Source organism: Poecilia latipinna, unplaced genomic scaffold, assembly GCF_001443285.1.
Source record: "Poecilia latipinna isolate Pla-1442-1.1 unplaced genomic scaffold, P_latipinna-1.0 Scaffold180, whole genome shotgun sequence".
Lineage (NCBI taxonomy): Eukaryota > Metazoa > Chordata > Actinopteri > Cyprinodontiformes > Poeciliidae > Poecilia > Poecilia latipinna.
This window is the reverse complement of record NW_015112796.1, coordinates 484,121-507,112: the sequence shown is the minus strand read 5'-3', so window position 1 is coordinate 507,112 and position 22,992 is coordinate 484,121. Positions and strand designations below refer to the sequence as shown.

The 22,992-nt window shown below is 38.7% G+C and overlaps 2 protein-coding genes and 1 long non-coding RNA gene across 4 annotated transcripts in view; 2 read left to right on the top strand and 1 right to left on the bottom strand.

Annotated features, from left to right (window-relative positions):
• Positions 1-72: 72 nt before the first annotated feature.
• LOC106946203 (high-affinity choline transporter 1-like) lies at positions 73-14,503 on the top strand. 2 transcript variants are annotated; one of them, XM_015030393.1, is made up of 9 exons: positions 73-200; positions 3,992-4,199; positions 4,869-4,982; positions 5,139-5,294; positions 6,044-6,192; positions 6,515-6,658; positions 10,394-10,547; positions 12,553-12,770; positions 12,902-14,503. In XM_015030393.1, the coding sequence occupies exons 2-9, from the start codon at positions 4,016-4,018 to the stop codon at positions 13,463-13,465; spliced, it is 1,683 nt and encodes a 560-aa protein (XP_014885879.1). In that variant the 5' UTR covers positions 73-200; positions 3,992-4,015; the 3' UTR covers positions 13,466-14,503. The 2 variants fall into 2 exon arrangements, with proteins under 2 accessions (XP_014885879.1, XP_014885878.1); XM_015030392.1 differs by having other exon boundaries at positions 3,972-4,199.
• A 69-nt stretch (positions 14,504-14,572) lies between these two features.
• On the bottom strand, positions 14,573-18,249 carry LOC106946204 (uncharacterized). The gene is made up of 2 exons (XR_001424719.1): positions 17,490-18,249; positions 14,573-15,429 (listed from the first exon to the last, which is right to left on the bottom strand). It is a non-coding gene; the product is annotated as an uncharacterized LOC106946204 (long non-coding RNA).
• Positions 18,250-22,147: 3,898 nt separating this feature from the next.
• LOC106946202 (high affinity choline transporter 1-like) overlaps positions 22,148-22,992 on the top strand; it is a 15,855-nt gene continuing 15,010 nt past the window's right edge. Inside the window, exon 1 of the mRNA XM_015030391.1 lies at positions 22,148-22,452. The gene's annotated coding sequence lies outside the window, so the exon portion shown is untranslated. The remainder of the gene's footprint in view (positions 22,453-22,992) is intronic.

Here is a 22,992-nt window from a genome sequence, read left to right as displayed (position 1 = left end):
ACTGATGAGAGACAAAAAATTTTCCACACCAACGCAAATGCAGTTCCTCAATGCGTCTGTAAAATATCGCAAGCAATGGGCGTGTTTTCTGAATATGGACCAGATGTTATAAGCTGAATTAAAAATGCATTTAGCAATGGGCATTCGGCAACACGGGGGACTTGTGCAGAATTTTATCTCCTGTCTCATGGCAGTTTAAAGTAAGTTTGCAATTTTCCTCATTTTTTTCCCCCTCTTCTTCTTACACCACTTCTACGCGTTTCAGCCTACGACGAGTTTTATTTGTCATCTCTAAACAGCTAACAAAGCTGCAAACATCGATGTACGGACGTTATTTTTAAACGCACCATTCATCTAGCGTACTTACTACTAAACAACCGAAGCAGCACGTTCACTGTCAGCGCGCGCTCCCGACGTCTCCGTCTCTAAACTACCTACTAACACTTCTTGACATAACATCGACATCAGAAGCAGGCGCGCACCCGGAGTATACCCGCTTTTTCGCGCTCCTGAAAGTCCGACTCTGATAAGGGTTTAAAAACCGACTCTACAGAGAGACTTTTCATTTGCTTTAACTTGAATTAGTTAGTATACGTACAGCGGCTTAAAAAGTAATGTCAACAGAAGGTGGTGGGTTTCACAGGGACGCTTCATGTGTCACCACCAACAAGCAGCAGCAAGCAGCGTTGAACAGCAAAGTGGAGGAAGGAGTCAACGGACAGCAGCAGTAACGTTCAGTTGTCCGTTAGCTTAGCAGCTGATATGGAATTTTCCACTAGAGCAGCAGCTGCGCAGACACGCTACTGCGCATCTAAGTCTTTGAACTTTTACAGGTTTCACAACAGAAACCTGTAAAAGCTGTCCCCCCTAGAGAAATATGATGGAATCTTACCAGACTCAGACTGTCCATCATTGTCAAGTGTGTGAATTCACGGAAAACACAGCAGAATGAAGAGTACATTTACAGAACACACGAACGCACAGGTGGATGTTAGTGAAGTGGAATGTCGTAAGAAACGCCATTTGTTTCAGAAATTAAATTAAAAGAGTGACACTCATTAATTTATTGCATACAGCGTGACACGTGACGCTATATTAATAACCTCCAATAAACTGTTTTCTAGAAAAGTGCAATAGTATTTAATATCAATTATAAAGCATTTTAAGTACAGAAATGTCAGTATACTGAAAAATATGTTCATGTACCATACAGTATGCACTAAATTTTTGGGTGTGCACGCCTTCTGCATGAATAACTGCATCAATGCTGAGATGTTAAGAAAGCCACATTCAGTTGATCTGCATAATTGTTGTGGTGACTCATCTAATCTTCTTAACAATAGGTTGTATGAATCTTAATAGGGTTTGTTGTGCAATCAAGCGCTGTAATATCATGATCAGTAAGGCTGGTACTGGTACTTTTAACAGTGTGAGCAGTGTGAGAAGTCCTGCTAGAAAATTAAATCAGCATCTCTGTAAACCTTGTCAGCAGATGGAGAAATGAAGTAGCCTACTCTGAAATGTCCTGGTTCACAGTTGACTCTGGTCTTAATGTCACATGAGGATTAAACACCAGGAGATCACATGGTTCCCCCATTTAATCAATGGGGTGGGCATTTTAAAAATTGATGGTTGAAACTTCAAGCTTGGTCTCAAGCAACTTATTTTATTCTCAAAGGAGTGCTTTGGCAAGCTGACAAACTGATCAGATTGCATTCCTAAGCACTCTTTTTCCTGGAGATGTCAATATCAGAACACCCTCACCTGAAATAAAACTCAGAGCTGATCAGATAAGCACTGACCCCACTACCTCACTCTAGAACCTGACCCCACTACCTGACCCCAGGACCTGAATCCCAAAGCCTTGTTTTTGGTGCCAATCTGCAAGAGACACATACTCGTGAACTGTTCTTCTCCTATCCCAGTGGATGGAGGAAGGACATTTAAAATCTTTGAAGTGAAACCTGAAGAACTTTTAAGGAAAGCTGTATGTGCCTCCAGCTTATCTTTAATATCCTTCCATTGGGTGGGGCTTAGACCTGGGAAGATCGAAGTCGACTCCTAGTTCTTTCCACAGAGCCAGCTAGCTGTTCCTGTGAACCTTCTCTTGGACCACTGAGCTTACATCATTTTGCATCTGAGTGAGCCTGATGAATTCACAAAAATAAAGTCAGATTTTCAATTTTAGTCTGTTTTAGATAAAGTTGCTACAAAGAAAAAGAAAAAAAAAATCAGATTTGGCTGGTCAGGCTTTTTAAGGTTCGATGATCAGCCAGAAAGCTGCGATCGGTGCACCACTAAAAGGAAAACAAATAAAATCTGAATATGTTTGGAAAATAAGTACATCAAAAACACATTTTCATAGCATTTTGAGCCCCTCTTGTAGTTGGATAGAGAAAACGCTTCCTATCGTCTATACAGAAAACGCAACAAAACCTGTCTTGCTAGCACAGTCAGTTTTATGGAGAGGTTGTAACTTTTTTTGTGACCAGACATTTTTGTTTTACTTGCTGTCTCCGTTTGCAGTGAATATGTCAAACATTGTGGTTCTCAGTTTTGGGGCAACAATAAGCAAGAACACAAAGACACATTTCAGAACATTTGCTGTGCTCATAACTGGCTGGCTAGCAGCTGTGTTGTCAAGTCACGTTGTTGACAATCTCTTCATTCAGTCCTTTTATGAAAAACATCAAAAGACAATGACCACAGTCAGTCTATTCCTATTAGATTTATATTCATTACATTAGCAAGTTAAAGGATTAGTTAAAAATAAGAAAGTCTCTAAACGGGAAGACATCACGGAAAGTGCCAAAAATACTCAATTCATAACAAATTCTACAAATAAAAGCTTCTTTGTCAGTTTTATTCTGTTGTTTATGTGGCTCATGTGGCCCCTCATTTATCCAGACAACATTCACAATGTCTTACAGCTGCAGTTTGTATCTCTCACAATGTCCTGACAGTATAGCGTGAGAGAGAAAATCTGTGAAAAACTGTGCTCCTTTGCCTCCTCCACGTTGGCCCGGATGCCATACTCGATTGATCAGAAACGACCAATCAGAGCCAGGAGGAGTGTCTTACCACTGTCAATCATGGTTGTGTATGTGGAATTTTAGCTATATGTACATCTGTTACCCGGTCAGAGATTTGTTGATACTCTCGTAAAACCGGTGCAGCAACTAAACTGTCAAAATGTTACTCTTTGATTAAAATGTTTTTTTTTTGTTTTGTTTTTCAGAGTAACAAGAGTAAAATGTTATTCTTTCTTTGAAAGAGTAACAAGAGTAAAATGTTATTCTTTCTTTGAAAGAGGTTAGTAGAAGTGAGTTAAGACTTTAACATTGTTTTTTACTTTGTGTGTTTTTTCACTTGGATAGAAATCCTTAATTCTTCATTATCGCCTCCCTGTTGGCATTGATGTAAAGTACAATGTTCAGGTTCCCTTTTTACTTCCACTGTTTTATTGGTATGAAAGCCATTCTAAAATCAGCAGTAATTGACCGTTTTTACATTTTTGCATTTTCTTAACTTGATAGTGTTTAAAAACTATCAAGTCAAAAAGACTTGACAGACTTTGTAGCCCCTCATGTATCCAGACTATCCAGACTTGATAGTCTTTTTGACTTGACTGTTGTAATGGAATCATTTGTTAATAGTTAACATCAATTCATAAAAATAAATACAAACCAACAACAGTTTCTAACTTGCTGTGAGAAATGCTGAAACTTTCTCTTTTTTTTTTTTTCTTAATATTTACTAACCAAAAACAATCAATTGTGTGTGATTTTCTGAAATTCTCTGAAAAGTTCTTTCTGGAATTACACTGATGAACTTTGCCTTTCACTTTTCAAGTTCAAAGCGTGCCAGGACATGTCATTCCAACACACAGATTTTAACTTCCTATCTGTATTTTTGACCTTTGTTCTTACACACTTTTGCACTGTGTATATTCTTTGTATTTTGTTGCCCAGCCATCCCATCCACCTGTCAGTGTGATCCATGACAGCAGATCACCATGGCTCTTAACATCCCCGGTGTGGTTGCGGTGGTGCTGTTCTACATCCTGATCCTGGGCACGGGAGTTTGGGCGGCCCGGAAGTCCAGAAGAATCGAGAGGAAGAGCAGTGGAGACAGGACTGAGGTGGTGCTGCTTGGAGACAGGAATATCAGCCTGGTGGTTGGAATATTCACCATGACAGGTGGGGGATTCTGTGAAACACATATTGTAAATATGGTAAGGTACAGAAAGAGAGATGTAAATGAACAGCAGCTGGAAAGACAAAACAGAACATACTAGGACAGAATCAAACCAAAGAAAGAATCAAGTTAAAACTGAAACTGAAACATCAGTTAAAGACCTGAACATATCCGGACTGTTTTACTTTATACAATGCTTCATTTAGCTACACAAACACTTTATTTGAATCGGTGTGAATGTTTAGTGCACAGATGTTCTGTTTATAAAATTTAAAAACATAAACATTGCCAACATTCTCAGTCATTTTTAACTGAGAAAGTTACACAACTCTCAGAGATGCAGGTGAATCTCGGAGTGGGCAGATTGAACCTGAAACCAAGTCCTGATTTACCCCTGGCTCTAACTGTTTTAGTATTTCTCCATCACTCAGAAAAAAATTAATAAAGCAAAATTAAAAACTTCACACAGTGGATCCCATCATATTAGTGGTTCAATATTTGCAGATTCATGGATTTGTCTACAGAATGTAACTCCAGTGCATGCACCCACAATGTGTAAACTAGCCTTCAAATGATTATCTTGTCGCAGAAACATCCATGTTTGTTTTTTTTTTGTTTTTTACTTTTGCACAGACTCCTCTGCTTAACTTGTGCTTGTTGTGCTTGTGCAGCCACGTGGGTTGGAGGAGGTTTTATCCTGGGTGTTGCTGAAGCTGTGTACACTCCCAAAATGGGCTTGATGTGGGCCCTGATGCCGATACAATACTCAGTTTCCTTCATTATAGGTAAGACCGCAGAGGCAAGAGCAGACGGAGATCTTAATGTTAAACACATGTGTCTACGCAGTTTGGGCCAATCCAAACTTTTCTATTAAACATTTTATTTAGCCATTACTGAATGAATACAATGAACAATGGATGATATTTCAACCCCTGGATTAGGTGGTCTTTTCTTTGCCAAGCCAATGAGGGAAAAGAAATATGTCACCATGATGGACCCTTTCCAGGAAAAGTACGGCAAAGTGCTGAGCGGGGCTCTCGTGCTGCCATGTTTGTTGGTGGATGTGCTCTGGGTATCCTGCACTCTGTTGGGACTGGGTGAGTAAACATCTCCGTAAAAAGTATTGAGAACTATTTTCTCACTTCCCCATGTTGAAACTGAAGCTGAAAATGTACAAGTGTACACATCAAGCATTTTTAAGAATATCGATATCGGTCTTGTAACGCATAATGCTTATTTCCGTCCTGTTTGGGTTTGTGTATGTGTTTTGGCAGGAGAGAGAATTGGCTTTTTCTGTTTTGTTTGGTCATGCATTAGTGTTGCAGCACAGGAATAAGGAATGTTATGGAAACATTCATCACCTTCCTAAAATAGTAAAACAAAAAAAAAAAAAAAAAAAAAACGTCATAGTTTTGGAAATAAAAGGCATCACCTCTGACTTTTTTTCAGAAGTCAGAGGTGATGACTTCTGAAAAAAGTCACCACTTTTTTTTGGCCATCTTTTGGCAAAAAATTACAGGCTATTGTTTTAGGAAGGTGACTCAATGCTAGTGGTCATTTTTTCAATGTGTTGAAAGGGTACAGACTTTTTTATGTAATATAATATAAATATTGGTTATTAAACTGAATATACTGGACAGTGATATCGAAACACATTTTTATAGTGGTGTACACCTACTAGAGACTGAAACATTCATTAATGAAAGCAAGTTTTTAAATCTTGAAACTCCAAATGGTATGAATACTTCTCTACCGGGTTGCAAAGGAAAACAAAAAACAAGAAAACTTTTTTGACTGGACGCAAGTCGAGGGATTTGTTTCTCTAACTTGTGTGTTTCTGTAACAGGAGCGACTATGAGCGTGATACTGGACTTACGCTTTGCCTACTCTGTGTGGATCTCAGCGGCGGTGGCTATCGTCTACACTCTGTTGGGAGGTCTTTATTCAGTAGCCTACACTGACATCATCCAGCTCGCCCTCACATTCCTCAGTCTAGTAAGTAGGAAGGTCATTTGCTACAAACACCAACACTCACTGTGCAGTATCTGACCACGTACTTCTGCTTTCACATTTAATGAGTTTTAAATCATTTCAAAGCTATTTTGATCCCAATTAGTCATCTAACGCTGCTTTAGTACTAGCAACAACTCCTTTCTTGTTCTCCATTGTAAAGGTCGGTGCTCACAGATGTCTGAGTGCTGAAAGTTTGGAGAATTTCACAAACATGTCCAGGTTATGAAATCTTGTGTCGTCTGTACGGCTCATGTTTTTTCCTGCTGATGCCTGGCGCTCATTGTGTGTGTTGGTCTGTGTACAGTGGCTGTGCGTACCCTTTCTTCTGCTGAACAAGACTTCTGTTAACATTGCTGAGACGGCTTTCAACCACACATTTCAAGAGCCATGGCTTGGAAGTCTGGGTAAAGATACAGTCTGGAAGTGGATCGATGACTGGTTAATGCTGGTCAGTATGTTTTACCTCTTTAACACTAGGCCTAATAAAACGCGTATATGCCTGTCGAAAAGTGTGCCAAACGAAACAATGAGGCGGGGTCACGGCTCTTTATAGCCTGAGTAACACAATCAGCATGCAGTTGAATTTGGTGTTGCAGTGAGACACTGAACTCCACCTTTCCCCCTTGCGTTTCGTGAGATAGTTGTATCGACGTCATTTACACTGAAATACTTTTGAAGAGAAATCTTAGCATCTAGTTTACAACAGCTCTTACACCAAACTGAATCTACATTAGAGAAGTTTTACTCTTAAATATGCACAATAACGTCATCTTGATTTAAAGCCATACAGATTATAACTCATGTGCTGTTTTAAGATGAAACATCTCCAAAGATGTAGGACTGGAAAAATAAAGATATTGATATATTAGGTTATCTTAATCCTGTGCAATTTATGTGCTGGGAAAATAAATTTGTTCATCTTACATATTTCTTGATTTAGCTTTTTTGTAACACCTAAATGTTTAACAACATTAAAGTAATTTTAGTACTAGACAAAGATAACTTGAGTGAACACAAAAATAGTTTTAAAATGGTAAATTAATTTATTAACATAAAGAAACTCTGATAAAACAACCAGAGCCTATGTGAAAAGGATGAACCTAAACCTAACATCCACCTTTTGGAGCACCAGCAGCTGTCAAACATTTCGGATAACTTGTAAAGTGTCGCTAAATCAAAATCACTTACTTTTCCTAGGACAAGCGAGGCCTGCAGTGCTTTTGGTCTTTTGCATATTTTTTTGCTTTACTGAGTAAGCTTTCCGCGTGTCAGACAAGTTGATTCTGCAGATATGACAGTGTAAATTTTTAAAGCAAAAATGTAAGAAAAATAAAAAACAATTTTGGGAACCACAGGAAAAGCATTAAAGTAGCAAAAGATCTTAACTTGTTCTACTAAAAGTTTGTAAGTTATTCAAAACAGCTAAACCTCCAGTGGTTCCTGTTGTCATTTAGGACGGCTGCTAGCCTAACTAACAGACCAATATCTTAGTTGAAAGCTAATCTTTTGGGGGCGGGGGGAATCTCTTCTGTATTTTTGTATGTGACTGTAACCAACTATCTCACATTCACATATCTCCTATATTAAGTGTAGAAAAATGATGATCTTCTCAGCTTATTTTCTGGTCTTGAAGCATCCGTCTTTAATGGAACTTTTTGAGACTTTGGCAATCCTCTGTAACATTTGACATGTAAGCTCTTGCCCGTAGAGCACTTTATTTATCGCTGGAAATTTACTGCAATGAAACACTTTTAGAACAATGTGTTCTTGGCTATTCTTCCGAGTTAGAAGAAAATTCCATTTACATGAATTTACTTTGTATCTGTTTAGCATTGCAACAATGAATTTCTGTTTTATCACATCAGACTCTCATATCAACATAGAAGGATTCTGGCCAACATTTCTTTTCGGCACTACTTGACATTATTTTGAATCAGAAGGGTACTAGTGAGTCAGAGAGTGACCAAAATTGCCTTGCATGGGTTAAATACAGACAAATGTTTCTTTCTTTTTATTTATTATAAATTGTTTTTTAATTGCATTGCTTTTTGGATTTTAAACTGATCAATTAACACCATGTTCTTCAGTTCTCTGTTGAGGTCAGTCAAAACAAAAGAGGTATAAAGAGCATGTATTTTGATTCAAAAATGAGGATGAGCTTAATTTTCTGATTGAAACTTACAACTAGTGAAAGGTAAAGGTAATTTTATTTATATAGCACAATTTCAGCAACAAGGCAATACAAAGTGCTTCACAGGAATTAAAAGGAAATACAAACAAATTAACAAACCAAAGGAAACAGCAAAAAAAAAAAAAAGAGAAAAAGAATCTAATGTTGATCTAAAGTATGTAAACCAAGTGCTCCTGTTCAGGGTTGCTAAGTATCCTCTGGTCTAAGAACAGGAGAAAAACAGGAGTCTAAAAAGTAGTTTCGATCCAAAAGTGTCCTCTGGGCTTCTGGTCTCTGCATCTAAATAGTGAGTACTGTACAGTTTCTGAAAAAATAAGCTAAAGAGTGACTAATCTAAGTCCTTTTCTGGGTTAAACGTGACTACTCCACAGTTTCTAACAAAATAAAATAAAAAGAGAGGAAAGGACACTTTAGGGCAAATGGCAACATTCAGACAAAACAAAGGGCAAACCAAAGATATGAGTGAAGGCGGTGACGTCACAGGGCCATGAAACCACGTTGCTCAGCCTCCCGGCAGAAGTCCGATAAAGATGTTATCAAGGAAAGACCTTGGGAGCGCTCAGGTCCACAGCTGCATGGATAACAGGAGGGGGTGAGGTGGGAAGAAGGAGCGTTATGTTTACATATCTTCAAAGAGATTTGAAATATGCAGCTCTTCCAAGGCCACACAGGGAAAGCCAATTCAGAAACAGAATGTCTTAGGTCGGGTAGATTCTAAATTTCAATCTTCTCTAAAGTCTCTCCGATACGTCTCAGTTCCCAATTATCCAAATTAGTTTGGTCGTTCCACTGAACTGAAACTAGCAACTTCTGCGAGATCGATCCCATCCCGTCAGTGAGTTTTAGAGTCCTCCGCTGGGCTGCGAGTCTCAGCAAGACTCACATCCAACTTGGGTCTCTGTCCACACCAACAGTCTGAGTGTTTGCTAGTTTGGCCAAGTCCGTCACATATTTGTCGATAAGCCAGGTGTCTGCAAGCTCCCAACAGCAGAAATCCTGTTATCATGAATAAATCCAGGGTGAATCCCGTCGGGTGTGTCCCCGCAGGACAAGAGGGCTCTCCTGTGTCCACTCTTCTTGTCGAGAAAATTTGATCAATTGCATTGAGAGACTGGTTGACCAGATCCATAATTTGTAGATTTGGAGGATGTGCAAAGAAAGGCTCCAAAAATATAGAAAAAGTCAGGACAAAAACAGAGCAAGCAGGGCAGGCGAGGGCACGGAGGGTGCAGAGGAAAAAAAAGTGTCCACCTTCATCGAAAGCAAGAGAGAAAAGTGCTACATTGATCAGATCCATTCAGGTCGGCATCTGTTGAATGAATCTAATTTTATTGTTACTTGAGCATGTCACACTTCACACGTCCTACAGTTGTAGGACAGCTGATCATAAATATGACTGTAGAACGCCTGTAAATGGGAAAACCTGGTTAAATACATTGACTGTGTGATCAAAAGGATAAGCGTGACTGCAGAGTCTGAGTTGTTGCCGCCAGAGGTAATTAGAATGATAGGATAGGAGTAACAATGCAGTAATGCTGTTTGTTTTGATCAGATTTGTATAAAAAGACACACAGTGGAAGTAACAGTGCTGATCCAGTCAGACTTCACTCAGTGAGCTGGGAGACGTAGTTTGCTACACGAGGCCTGTTTAAACAAATCGGGCCGTAGAAGCAGATCTGGGCAGACAGAACTGGACTCAGATGGAGTTTTTAGGTTACACTGATAATCTGCCAACCATAGAGGGCTGAAGTTTATTTTGAACCGCTGAATTTGGGGTGGGTTTAGTCTGTAGCTCTATTGTCCAATTGCTTTTCAGCATGACTCCTTTTTAAAAAAAAATAAAATAAATCTTTGGCAACTTATTGGGTTCTTTACAATACGGCACTGTTCTGAGCTGAATCAGTATTTTTGCATGTGAATTCTCCTCTTCAATTTTTGCTGCCCTTGCTTTTTTTGTGTGTAGAATTGACTTTCTTTGCCACTTGTTTTCAGGGACTTGGTAGTCTTTCATTCCAAAGCTTCCACCAGAGAACGCTGTCGGCATCTTCATCACGCACAGCCCAGCTAACCTGCTTTGCAGCAGCATTCCTGATTGCCATTCTAGGAATCCCTCCTGCTCTGGTGGGGGCTGTGGCTGCCTCCACAGGTAAGAACTACGCTAAAGGCAAAGTGCGCTTTAACTAGTAAATGCTGCCCATACCTCCTGGTCAGCCTTTCACAACGAATGATACCTCTGAGTCGTATCTCCTTTCTCTGGCAGCTATTTGCATAATTTTTAAACCACACTTTGTAGAAATGCCACACTTCGGCAAGATGCAACCATGAGCTACTCAGTAACATAGTCTTCCTGATAGGGTAACTTATGACGATTCTGAGTAAAAGTCGTATGATGCAGGTTTGAAATAACCCAAATATGTTTTACAAACACGACCTAAAATAAGTAAATGTTTGTGAATAGTCTCCATATGAGGTTTACACATGCCACCCCAGATAGAGAAGAGTGCAGGTAATATTCAAATAAGTAGCAGGAAGATAAGACATGCAGCATTTGTGTTATTCCACTGCTGCTAAAGGTCAGTTTCTCGTTTGGTGTGGCAATCATCCTATCCACATTGCCTGCAAAAAAATATTGATAGAGTTTGGTAATTTCACATTTTGTCATGTCACAACCTCAAATTTTATTATTTAATTAGGCATCTTTTGTGACAGATAAAGACAAAGTAATACCTGATTGTGAAATGGGAGGAAAACTTTAGATGGTTTTAATTTTTTTGGACAACCAAAATTCTGAAAAATGCGGTGTATGCCCTTCCAAGTTAATACTTCATATGCTTTATAGAACAAGGTAATTTGAGTTTATTTTGCCACAGATTCTCAGTTGGATTGAAGTCTGTGCTTTGACTAGGCCAATTTAGTACATTTCAAACAGGTTTTTAAAGACAAAAAAACAAGTAACCAGTAGGACAAGAGAAAACATTCATAACCAAGAACAAGCTCATTACTTTTCTGTAGGAAGAAAACACAGAAAGTGGCATGTTAAAAATGATTTATACCTCCTCCTCAAAGATCAGTGGAAAAGCTTTATTGCCATAGCATCACTCAAACGCTTCTAAAAACTGGTGATCAGCTTTTTTTTTTTTTGCAAGTTTCCAATGGTATTTTGATCATTTATCTTTGTTGCTGAGTTCTAAGTTCTTGATGTTGCAAGGTCCCCTAGTCATCACCCTAATCTTCATCTCCCTCTATCAGAATAAAGTCGGGACTTTGGAACATCAGTCTGGTTCGATGTCAGAAGAAACATGTTGGTAAAATGAAAAGCTACTTTAAATCTAAATCTGCCAGGGGTCTGAATGATTTTGGGCTTAACTTTTGCACAGTTTTTCTTTTAACCAAACCCAACCAGCTTCTCTGATGAAAAGCATCTCCACGGCATGACGTAACTACCACCACGTTTCGTCATGGGGACGGTGTTAAGGTTCTGTGGTACGTCTGATCTCATCTGATCAGAACAACTTCTTTCACAACTTCACCACTAACCTATCTGCTGTGCTTGGTCGCTGTTTGTTCACTGACATTTTCCAACAAACCACAGAACAGCTGCAGATACTCAGGTTAAAATACTCAGAGGTTTACTTTACTTCCAAATTTGGTGGCTTCTGAAAGTACTGGGTTGATCATATTTGGGGATCACGTTAAAAGAAGTTGAAGATTTGTGGAAGACTCAACTTATCATCCACAAAAATAGAAAATCCATGGTTGCTTCTTTTACCGCTTTATAATTTTTGCACCACTTTTTGTTTATGTCTGTCACTTAAAATCATGAATTTGTGGCTGTAATAACACAACAATAATGTGAGAGCTGGAGGCAGAAGACTTTTTTTTTAACATTTGTAGCTCAGAATCTGTTCATATCAATCAAATTCAGGAATTTCAGGGTTTACTAGAACATTACGATGAACCTTAGTCCATAGAGTACTTCAAGATTCAGAACTTGGACCTGGGCTGGAACATTTCTGCATGAGTAAAATAAATCAGGATCAGAATTCCTTTATTGTCATTGTGCAAAAAAGCACAACAAAATGTAAAAAAAAAAAAAAGCATTCATTATAAAATAAAGCATAACGTTTATGTTGTGAATTTCTCTCGTCCAGACTGGAACTTGACTCAGTACGGCTCTCCGCCTCCTTACCTCCGCGGGGAGCACACTTTCGTCCTGCCTCTCACGCTGCAGTACCTCACTCCTTCCTACATATCCATCATTGGAATTGGAGCCGTGGCCGCCGCCGTCATGTCTTCCACAGACTCGGGTCTGTTATCTGCAACTTCGGTTTTCTCCGCAAACATCTACAAAAACATCTTCCGTACACAGGTAAGAAGATTGAAGGTTCAACCCCGGCAGCCTTGAAACCAAACCACACAAATGAACCAATCCCAAACAGACAGGGTGGGTGTTTATATAAATAACCAAGCATCTTCTCTTTTATGGCTTTTTGTTCCCAGGCCTCAGACAACGAAATGCAGTGGGTGATTCGGGCGTCAGTGGTAGTTGTGGGTCTTGTTGGAACATCGATAACGTTTTACACCAACAGCACCCTGGTCCTCTGGATTCTTGGAGCAGACGTTTCCTATACCCTCTTGTTCCCCCATTTGGTTTCTGTCCTTTTCTTCAGAGTGACCAATGGTTATGGCGCCACCGTGGGTTACATTGTGGGGGTGACTGTGAGGATTTTGTTGGGAGAAAACACTTTGGGCATTCCTGTTGTCCTTCACCTTCCAGGTTGCACTCTTGAAAATGGCATCTATGTCCAGAAGTCTCCTGTTAGGACAGTGTCCATGCTGTGCACCTTGGTAACCATATTGATTTTTTCTTGGTTGGCCGTGGTCATGTTCAACCACGGCTTGCTGCCTGAAAAATGGGACGTTTTCAAAGTTAGACGTGTAGTCACTGAACCACCAGAGGACGGTGTTGCGCAAAATCTGAAAGACGGAGCAGGAAATGATGACGAAAGTGATGAGAACAGCCATGGAGTGGCTTTGCAGCCATTGTCGCAAACTGAAATGTAAATGTTGTTCGTTGTGTATGTGAAGTTATGTTCATAGTTTTCACCTATTGTGAACTGAAACTGAAAAAGATTACAGTAAGGCTCTCTATTTTAGCTACTTTCCAATTTATTTTGCAATAGCATTCATTTAAAATGTTTGCTCTCTAAACATTTTAGAGAGCAAAATGTTTAGAGAACATTTTGCTCTCTAAGTCCGGAACACCTTGTCTTTATGATGCTGTGATCCTCAGAAATCTTCTGTTTCTGCTTTTCTGCCATTCTTAAACATTTTGGATAATTATGTAGTTTTTCATATGAGACTAAGATATTCCGAGAGAATGCAAAAAGCAACTCTCATATGATTTCATTTGTGAGTGAGAAAAGCTATTGAAACCAAGCTCTTTGTGAGAAACAGCTTGGTTTAAACCTAATAACTATTTGTGCCGTCCTTGAGCGTGATAACTGGAGTCCATTACATCTCAGTGGAGGAATCTGACCCACCGTTCTCTGTCCATTTGTTTCAGTTTAGCCACATTGGACATTTTCTGAGCATGACAGCCTGCATGGCACATCATGTTGAAGACGATTTATGTCCAGGCTTTAACTATGCCACTCCAAAACAGTTACTCTGGGTGGTTTGACTAATTCAGACGCGGATTTGGTGGATTTAATGTTTGCATTGTTGGCCTTCTGTGTAACCAAGTGCGCTTGGGCTTAATGCCACAAACTGAAAGTCTTCAGAATCTTCTGCTTGAGAAACGAATTTATTGTCCCAACAATTGAAGCGAGTTATCCAGATCCCAAAGAACCAAAGCTGCCTCAGACCATCACACTACCACCACCGTGTTTGACTGTTATGATGTTCACTTTACAAAATGCTGTTAGTTTTACACAAGATGTAACATAGCTGACCATATTTTTCTGGTCGCAAGGATCATGTGAAATGTGAGATTAGCCTTTGTGTTTTTTCTTTTAGATAATATTTTAACCATGTTGAATCAGCGGCTGCAACAATATTCGATGTGCTCAATGAAAAAGTTTTTTTTGTTTGTTTGTTTTACTCAGGATAACTTAGCCCAATGTTTCATTTTGTTTGATATTTGATATTTGTAAACATTTATGTTTGGCAAAAAAAAACTTAAAAAAAAAAAAAAAACAGAAGAAATCCATAAGAGGCAAATACACTTGTACACAACTCCAATCAATTTAAACTAGTAAAGTGGAAATACTACTTTTACATTTAATTTATAGGAGTTGTTAGTAGTGTCAATAATTGTAGCAGCATTGATTTCTTTACATGTAACTTCTCACTCTGTTAAATAGGTGCTCAAACTAAGGTCTTGCAATGAAAGACTTCCTTTTAAGGTTTTTACGCGTCTTCCCCAGGAGTCGTAATGAATGCGGAAGGGGTTGTTTATGCTAACTAAATATACAATGAAAAGAAAACTCATTTTATTTGAACAAATTAAAAGAGATTAAGGGAATTATTATGACTCTTTGAGGAAATGCCAGTTATGCCTAATGAGCTTAAGGTTTTCTAAATGAAAAAGATCCAAATCAAAGTTTACTAGACTTTATGTACATAAAGACAGTGACACAGCAATAAGCACAGCAAATACGTATCAAACATACATACTATGTGTGTATTTTATATCAACAGGGTGTTTTTTTTATGTTGCCATTTTGTTTAATAATGCAGAGACAATTTTAACACCTTTTTTGAAGTAGTAGCTTTAGTTCAGCTTGGATACTGACAGTAGGTGTTAACAGAGCTTTTAAACTGGCGATAACTCGCCAGCTGAACGTCAAGTTAGCTGGAAACTTCAAAACACAGCTGTCATGATGGTAGCAGTTCTAAGTAATGGTACCACTGGGAAAGTACTGGAACACTTTGACCTTTCATGGTTCCAGGAGGGATTCCTGGAACCATCCTGTCCAGAAAAGTGCAGAACAAGAAGCTTATATGATGCTGCATGGAAACCTGAGCTTGAAAGCACAAATGAATTGAGTAAAGACGGTTTGCTTAAACAACCTTACCCCTAATTGGCTAGTCAGCTAGCATTATTCAGGTATATTAGCATTGCAGTCGGGTAGTAAGTGAAAACAACAGCTACCAAACTGTGAAATTCTGAGTATGAGACACAAATATCTGCGCTGTAAAGTACCTGTATCATTAACGAGATGTGGGCCAAATACCTTAAAGAAAAAAAAAACAGTTTGTTTTAATATCTGTATGATTTTTCACATGTATTATTTGTATTTTTATTTTTTGGGATTTTTGCACTTTCTTGCATGTACATTTCTTAAATAAAGATGTTCTTCTGCTTAAGAAGGAAGTCCTTATTTATTCCAGAGTCCAGTAATCTACGTTTTTTTAAATATTTGTGTTGTATCTGGTGTGAAAGCTTTCAAGGAGTTATATTTTAATTAAGTCCTTAACAGATCATACCAAAATGCCAGTGTGCTAAATTTGCCCCACAGTGCAAAACACAAACCTTGAAAAGGCAGAGCAGCACCACAAGACGGCCATGTCAGTGGGCTGTTGATCATGTTCAAAGTCTCAATGTATTAAACCTTTAGACATTTGTCTTCATAATTTCACCAATATCCTAATAACTTGAGTATTTCACTCAAGCTCCAAAGATTGGATGAATTTATGAGCTGACCTTTCTCTGCTGTCGCCATATGCCAATGGGACTGGCTGTTGCTAGGGGTCTAAAAAGGCTGCTACGTTGAATTATATCATAACTATCATTAAGCTACATGATAGGAGGAAGTCGTAAATTTCAGAATCAGTATTTCTGCTGATTTCTCTCAGCGGCATCAAGAAAACGTCAGAGGATTTGGACATAGAAATAGTTTATGGCCGTCCTCGATCGAGACATGTCATATTTAATCCCATTGAAGACAGCTGCTGTACACCTTAAATAAAGGTTAGTACAAGCCACAGACACGACTGCAGGCCATACTGATGTTACATCAAGGCAGAAGATGTAACTCAAGAATCCTTGGCATCCAGGTCAATGCTGTTCCAAGAAAAGTTCAAGAAAGCACAACTGGAGTTAAGATGGGTGAAGGAGTTTCCTCTAGGGATTTGATAGAATTTGAATGAAACCCTTTAGGAGTAAGACAGATCATTTTCATGATAGACAAAAGTAACTTTAAAAAAAATAAATACCTTTCTTGATCATAAAAAACTATAGCTCAAGTGATTCTCAACAAGGATAATGTTGAATGCATATGTGACTTTCTTCATATATGTGCCAATAGCATCAAGCTTAACATTTTATGACACTACCTTCAGGTGTAAACCACAAGTACTGTGACTTTGTTTAGGACCGCACCAGAAAAACAGTCTACTGTGCTGACAGTAGAGCACTTACAGCCCTAATGCAGACTGTCCTATTCAGCTACAGCACAATAAGGAGCTTATTGTTCATCGAAGTTGGTAAGCAGACCTTTTTCATTTCTGTGCAGTTATTTTGAAACTCCTAAAAGGAAAATGGTAGCTGTTTTGCAACATCCCAGACTAATTCGTGGTTAGTTAACCAAACATTTCCTTTGAAGAGAAATGAAGTGAACACAGATGATGACTGCAGATATTTTGTTTTATGATTTGATGATGTTCTAATGTGCTGGAGTAGAAAACTCTGTTGGATGGAACATTGTGGTGTAACAGCAGCAACAGATTTATATAAATCCCATGCTCTATGCATTGACATTGCTTATTTGTTAGATTTTTTTTGTTTTCAATTTTCATTATATTTTTTAAATATAATTTCCAGAGTCTTTTTCTTCTGTCAAAGGCACTACAGTTGATATTGGAGATAATTCAGAGGAAGAGAACTTCTGACATGGATGATCCCATGGAGAATGCTGACCAAATATCCTCCCCTGCAGCAGCAGTGAGGAGGAACATATTGCCAAGTTCAATGTCTACAGAAAAGAAAATAAAGGTCCTGTTAAGAAATATCTGCCAACATACAAGCCACAACCTGCCAGTTTATGTGGCCCCAAAGGAAAACAAAGAGTTTTGTTTTTCTTACCAACTGTTGCTTCCAGACAGACATGCCGACACACGAACCATCTCACCTCCTTAAGTGTATGCAACTTTTTGGTTTTACGAGAAAGTCAGTCGTCTATGGACAAAATTACCGTTGTGTTGCAGAAGAACAGGACTGCATACGTCGTGTGCCAGCGCAGCGAAGGAGACGTCACGGAAAAAAAACACAGAGGGAGTCCTCTCCTGTGGCGTGGCAAAGGAAGCCAGCTGGCAACGTCTTCTTCACTGCTAAGATGCTGCTGCAGACAAAAGAATATCCTTCATGTATCTATACCAACTGAAAAACATACTTTTTTAATCATTAGTTTTTTTGTTTTCAAATCCATGTGCTGCAGAGATCGGTATAACAACAAATATCTTGGACGGTTACACTAAGAAACAAGGATCTCTGCCTGCTTCATTAGCTACAATCAGACGTGCTAATTATTTGTCATGTCAATTTTATGGTTTTAGAGTTGTGAATTCATTTACTCCAACTTCCTCTAATACTACAGAGAGATCTGCAAGAAAATCAACTCACCCCAAAAAAAAAAAAAAATTTATGAGGGATCTGGTGAGAGTATTGTTATGCTCGTATCGTAGCATAACGATACGAGGATGCTAACATGCAAAAGACTTGAAACTGGGCCAGATGAACATCTTCCAGTGGGGCAACAACCCTAAACAATCGGAGCTACAGTGGGTGTGGCTCCGACTGCATGAGTATGCTTTGGTTTAGATCAAAGCATACTCATTTGGTAAAATGGCCCAGTTAAAGCCCAGATGAAAATCCGAAGGTGGCAAAAGTAAAAAAATTGATGTTCAGAGATACTCTCCATTCAATCTGACCTGGAGCTCTTTTACAAAGAAGAATGGACAAATATTCCAGTCTCTAGATGCACAAATTAATAAAGCCAGTATAAACTAATGGCAAAATATTGAATAATAATAATAATAATAATAATAATAATAATAATAATAATAATAATAATAATAATGGCATAAAGGGCATTATTTATAATGCCCTTTATGCCAAATTGAGATCTCAATGGACACATTCACACCCTGATGATGGCGAGCTACTGGATTGTAGTCACAGCTGCCCTCAGTCAGTCTGACAGAAGTGAGGCTGACATTTTGCGTCATCTACCCTTCTGGCCTAATATTTGTAATATTTCATATATACTGAAGGGCTTTGAATATCTTCATTTAATTTAAGGGAAGAATAAAGCAAAGTATTCATGTGCATGAATCACCGACTTCATCTTAGGCTTAGAGAAGGTCTTTTAAACATTCATTAAACACAACCTAAATCAATAAACATAAAAGTTGACAAAACACAGCGTTGGATCACGCTGCTGCAGTCCAAAATTAGGGATCGTGTTCCTGAACAATCGACCGGTCTGTAGAAATCTGTGCTGCATTTAGTTAGTCGTGTGAGCAGCAAACATTGTTGAATGAAACTATTAGAGCTTGCTTTCGGTTTGTTTGCGAGACATTTCTCATTCAAAGAGGTAATTGGTGTTGTCGTGGTGCCTGCGCTAGCTCTGCTCTTTATCGTTGGCGAAATAATAATTTACTTTCAACTGCAAACCTCACAAGAAGTTCTGAGATGTCGAAGGTAAGAGGGAGATAAACGGTGTGTTTCTGTGCCTTCGTCTCTTACATTTTTTTCCTGATGGCTTCCATGCAGCAGACAACTCCACATTTTAAGAACAGCTAATGCACAGTCTTAAGCTTTAAATTGCAGCAGCGCTCATGGTCAAAGAGGCACATTATGCTTGCAAAAAACACTAATCAGCCAAATGTATTTAAAGCATGAAACAAAAGCAACTGTTGCTGTCAAACAAGACAACTTGCAACCAAGTGTATGAACACTTGCAATTGATTAGTACACAGTGGATACTAAAGTACATGATATTCCCTTCATACATCCATCAGTGATGTTTTGGTCAGGTCTGCTCTATGTGTACCACGTCATGAGACGATGTTTCCGTTGCCTTGTTATTTACACAGCTAAAAGTAAGAACTGCACCACTGTTCATCTAACCTGTACAAAACATGTCCCCACAACACGGTGGCAGCGGAGCATCTCCAGATCCAGCTCATGAAAATCCCAACTTCAAAGGTCATTCTTCCTTCTCTTTTATTTTTCTCAGCCTAGACTCTGTCGCCTTGCTCACCATAAGTGCTAAAAATCAATCGACTTTGTCTCTTGTAAAGGCTTGATGAAGTTGTGTAAATGTTCACAGTTACTTTTATTTTTATTTTTCTTATGTTGCACCCCACAGAAGAGCGCTGGCATCCCTAGAAGGATCACGTCCCACACTGAAGAAAAATTAGATATTTGTTGCCACATTGGTGTAGGCCATTACATCGTCATCAGTTATCTTTCTACAAAGGCTGTGCCAAATTGTCGTCCTTGAAAAAAGAAGAATCAGAAATGTTTTGATGCGAATTTTACTGATCGCATGACATTTTTGTTTTTTCTGTGACTGAACACTGAAAATACCGCAGAAAACAATCTAAATGTAAACTAAAACAAAATCAGACAGTCAGAACAAAGGAGTTTTGATTATGAAGGTAAAAAATAGTGTCAATGTTCACAAATGCACAGAACAAGATTCATACTTTTCATATTTGTGATGTTCAATCTTGTAGGAGAAGTAAAATAATCACTTTGTGTTTTCTGAAAAGTGTGACTTTTTATTCACATGATGTGTTAAAATGCCTTGGTTGTGCCAGAGCTCGTCTGCCTTGGCAGTTGTAAGAGAAAGTTTCTGTTTTTATACACTTGACATATGCTACATTACACAAGTAGAAAAACCTGCTAGAACCGACTATGTCAGTAGAACCCACCAATGAGCGCATACCGTATGAAAATGACTGCACAGGGAAACATGCTTAGGGTGTAGTTTAGTTTAGTTTTATCTTACTGAGTTGAATCTTATTGTTTGGGGCCACATTTTATGTTCCATAAGGACGCCTGGACTCACAATAATAGTCCAGGCTGGACATTTGTTCTGTGCGTTTGTAAATATTATTCTGTGCATTTGTGAATACTGAGGCTGTTTTAGCTCCATAATAGTTAAATTCTAGTGTTTTTTTTTTTTTTTCTTTTACACAACCAACTTAGTGTTCAGAGTGGCTTTGCTTGCACAGGTTGTTTCGCAGATAGTCAATTACTCTTAATAGATATGTGGCATTTTTTTGCACTAGGATGTGCCAAGAAATCAAATTTTTCTCCAAGTAAACTGACTGTCTTTACATTAAACCAGACAGTCAAAGCAGAATATGCTGATGATGATCTTTGTCAATGTCAGAGAAGTTTCAGCAACATTCTCTACGTTTTTATAGCTTATCTTTGAAGATAGAAATTAGTATAAATATTGCTATTATTATCGAAGATGCCAGACAATTTTACGTAGAAAAACAACTTAAATAGAGCCTGCTGGGAAGTTTCTTAATTACAGAGGATAAAAACAACATTTCCACAACCTGATTGGGCTTAAGACAGAAGTCTTGACTATTAATCACATTTATTTCCCTCTCTAATCCAATCCTTCTCCCCCCAAAAAAGGACATTTCCAATCAGTGACAAACACAAGTAATCACAGTTCTTACAGTTTATGCAGTCACATTTCTATCAACAAACATATCCAAAATTACTGTAGGGTGAGCTCATAATTTGTATACACTGCTTAAACATAAGAGAATAGAAAAATGGCTGTGGCACAATCTTAAAAGGACAAGATTTGTCCAGACTTGTCATCACTGCTGAGCTTGATTTACCTCCCAGCAGTCAACATTTAGCTGGTGATCGTCACCGATCCTGCGTGGTGGAGTCATGGGTTGGTGGCAAACAACCCATGACTCCGCTTTAAAAGTCCATTAAACAATCTTTTGAAGTGAAACTGTATCTGGATGTGTCGGTTTGGTTATTATAGCTCAGTATTTACTATGAAATATCCACACAAGTGCATTGTTTTTTTTTTTTACTTGTTGCGTTTTAATCAGCGCTTTGAAGCAAACCACAGAACAGCACATTCAATGTTGTTTTGTTCAAGAGAGAAGAGACCGAACAGAGATGTCTGGCACCTGTTTTCCACAGCAAACGTCCCTAAAGGTCTTTCAGCACTTAAGCAGGTTGAGCCTGTAACATGTTGAAGATCCTGGTAGACGCAATCATTCATTCCTAATTTCTAAACACATTGCCATACCTGGTTTTACAGCATGTGACAACATGTTTGAGAGTGCTGCACATGCCAAACACAAAGTAGGTGATCAATTGGCATACAGAGAGTCACTGACGCATTTCTAGAATACGTGGAATAAAGTAGAAGAAGGGTGTGTGTTTACTGACAGCAAAGAAAAGGCAGGTTTTAACAAAATAAAAAGAATAAGCAAGCCATACTACAGCAGGAGAGTTAATTGAGTCGATCACGAGTAGCTGAAGTCATGTTTTGAACTCAATGCCATCCTGAACAATCTATCAGAACAGGAGGGGCTTTCGCTGCAATTTGAGGCAAGCGCACTGGCTGCAGCACCAACGTACCAATCAGGTGGTTGTGTGTCGGCTTCTGTTTCTTTTGTATACCTCCGTGCCCTCCCTCCCCGTCAGCTTTAAAACCAGTGGAGATCTGAGTGTTGATTCCAGAGCCTTCCATCCTCGCTAATTGACGCTGTCTTATTAGCTTTGAACTTCAAGTCTCCTACGTTTTCCAGACTGTAGAGCAGTTTATTAAAAAAAAAAAAAAACATCTTGTGTTAGGCCTTATTACATCAGACTGATTTGTGTTTGCATTGGGGTCTCTCCCTCAAACACCTGGCAGTTTGTGTCTCTCCTGAACACCGAGGATGAGTGTTGAATGAATCCTTCCTTCCCTGGACTGAAATGATCACCTTGTGAGGAAAAAAAAACACACCTCTGTCCCTCTTCACATCATCACTGACACGTTCTGTTCCCTGTAAGTATGTATTCACTGAAAATGCTCACCCCTGTACTTCTTGATTATTTCTTCTTTCCCAAATTGCTGCATATGTTCCACATTTCCTTGTTTTTGATTGGTGTCCATGATAAGTGCAGGGCACAGACTGCTTGCGTGTCATGTTTCCTAGAACTCTGCCAGCTTGGGGTATGCTAAGTGCAAGGGCTTGCCTGTCCTAGGAATAGCTCTGAGGTGGAGTGGAGCCAAAAGTACTTTTGCCAGAAATACTTGACCAGAGCTTTCTAGCTCTCTATGTCTTCTCTGTTCGTGGTTTTAATAAAGTGTGCTTTGTGGAAGCTGAGATTAGATGCGTTCTGCTCTGTATGCATGTTCAATGTTGACTTCTTATTCAGTTAAAATGCAGGTATTGCTTTAAATAAGTAGTTTGTTCAATTCTTTGACTGTAATAGGGAAATTTAAAAAAAAAACTGGCACAACCAGCACTTTGAAAATATCCAAAACTTTCAATAAGAGCAAAATGTCAGCTTACGACAGGATGTATTCCTGTTTTTTTTTTTT

Bases quoted from the DNA above. Each gene is read 5' to 3' on its own strand.
- LOC106946203 (XM_015030393.1), top strand. From the start codon at position 4,016: ATGGCTCTTAACATCCCCGGTGTGGTTGCGGTGGTGCTGTTCTACATC. The intron at 6,659-10,393 runs GTCAGTATGTTT...ACTTGTTTTCAG, and splicing joins TCGATGACTGGTTAATGCTG to GGACTTGGTAGTCTTTCATT. The intron at 10,548-12,552 runs GTAAGAACTACG...TCTCTCGTCCAG, and splicing joins GGCTGTGGCTGCCTCCACAG to ACTGGAACTTGACTCAGTAC.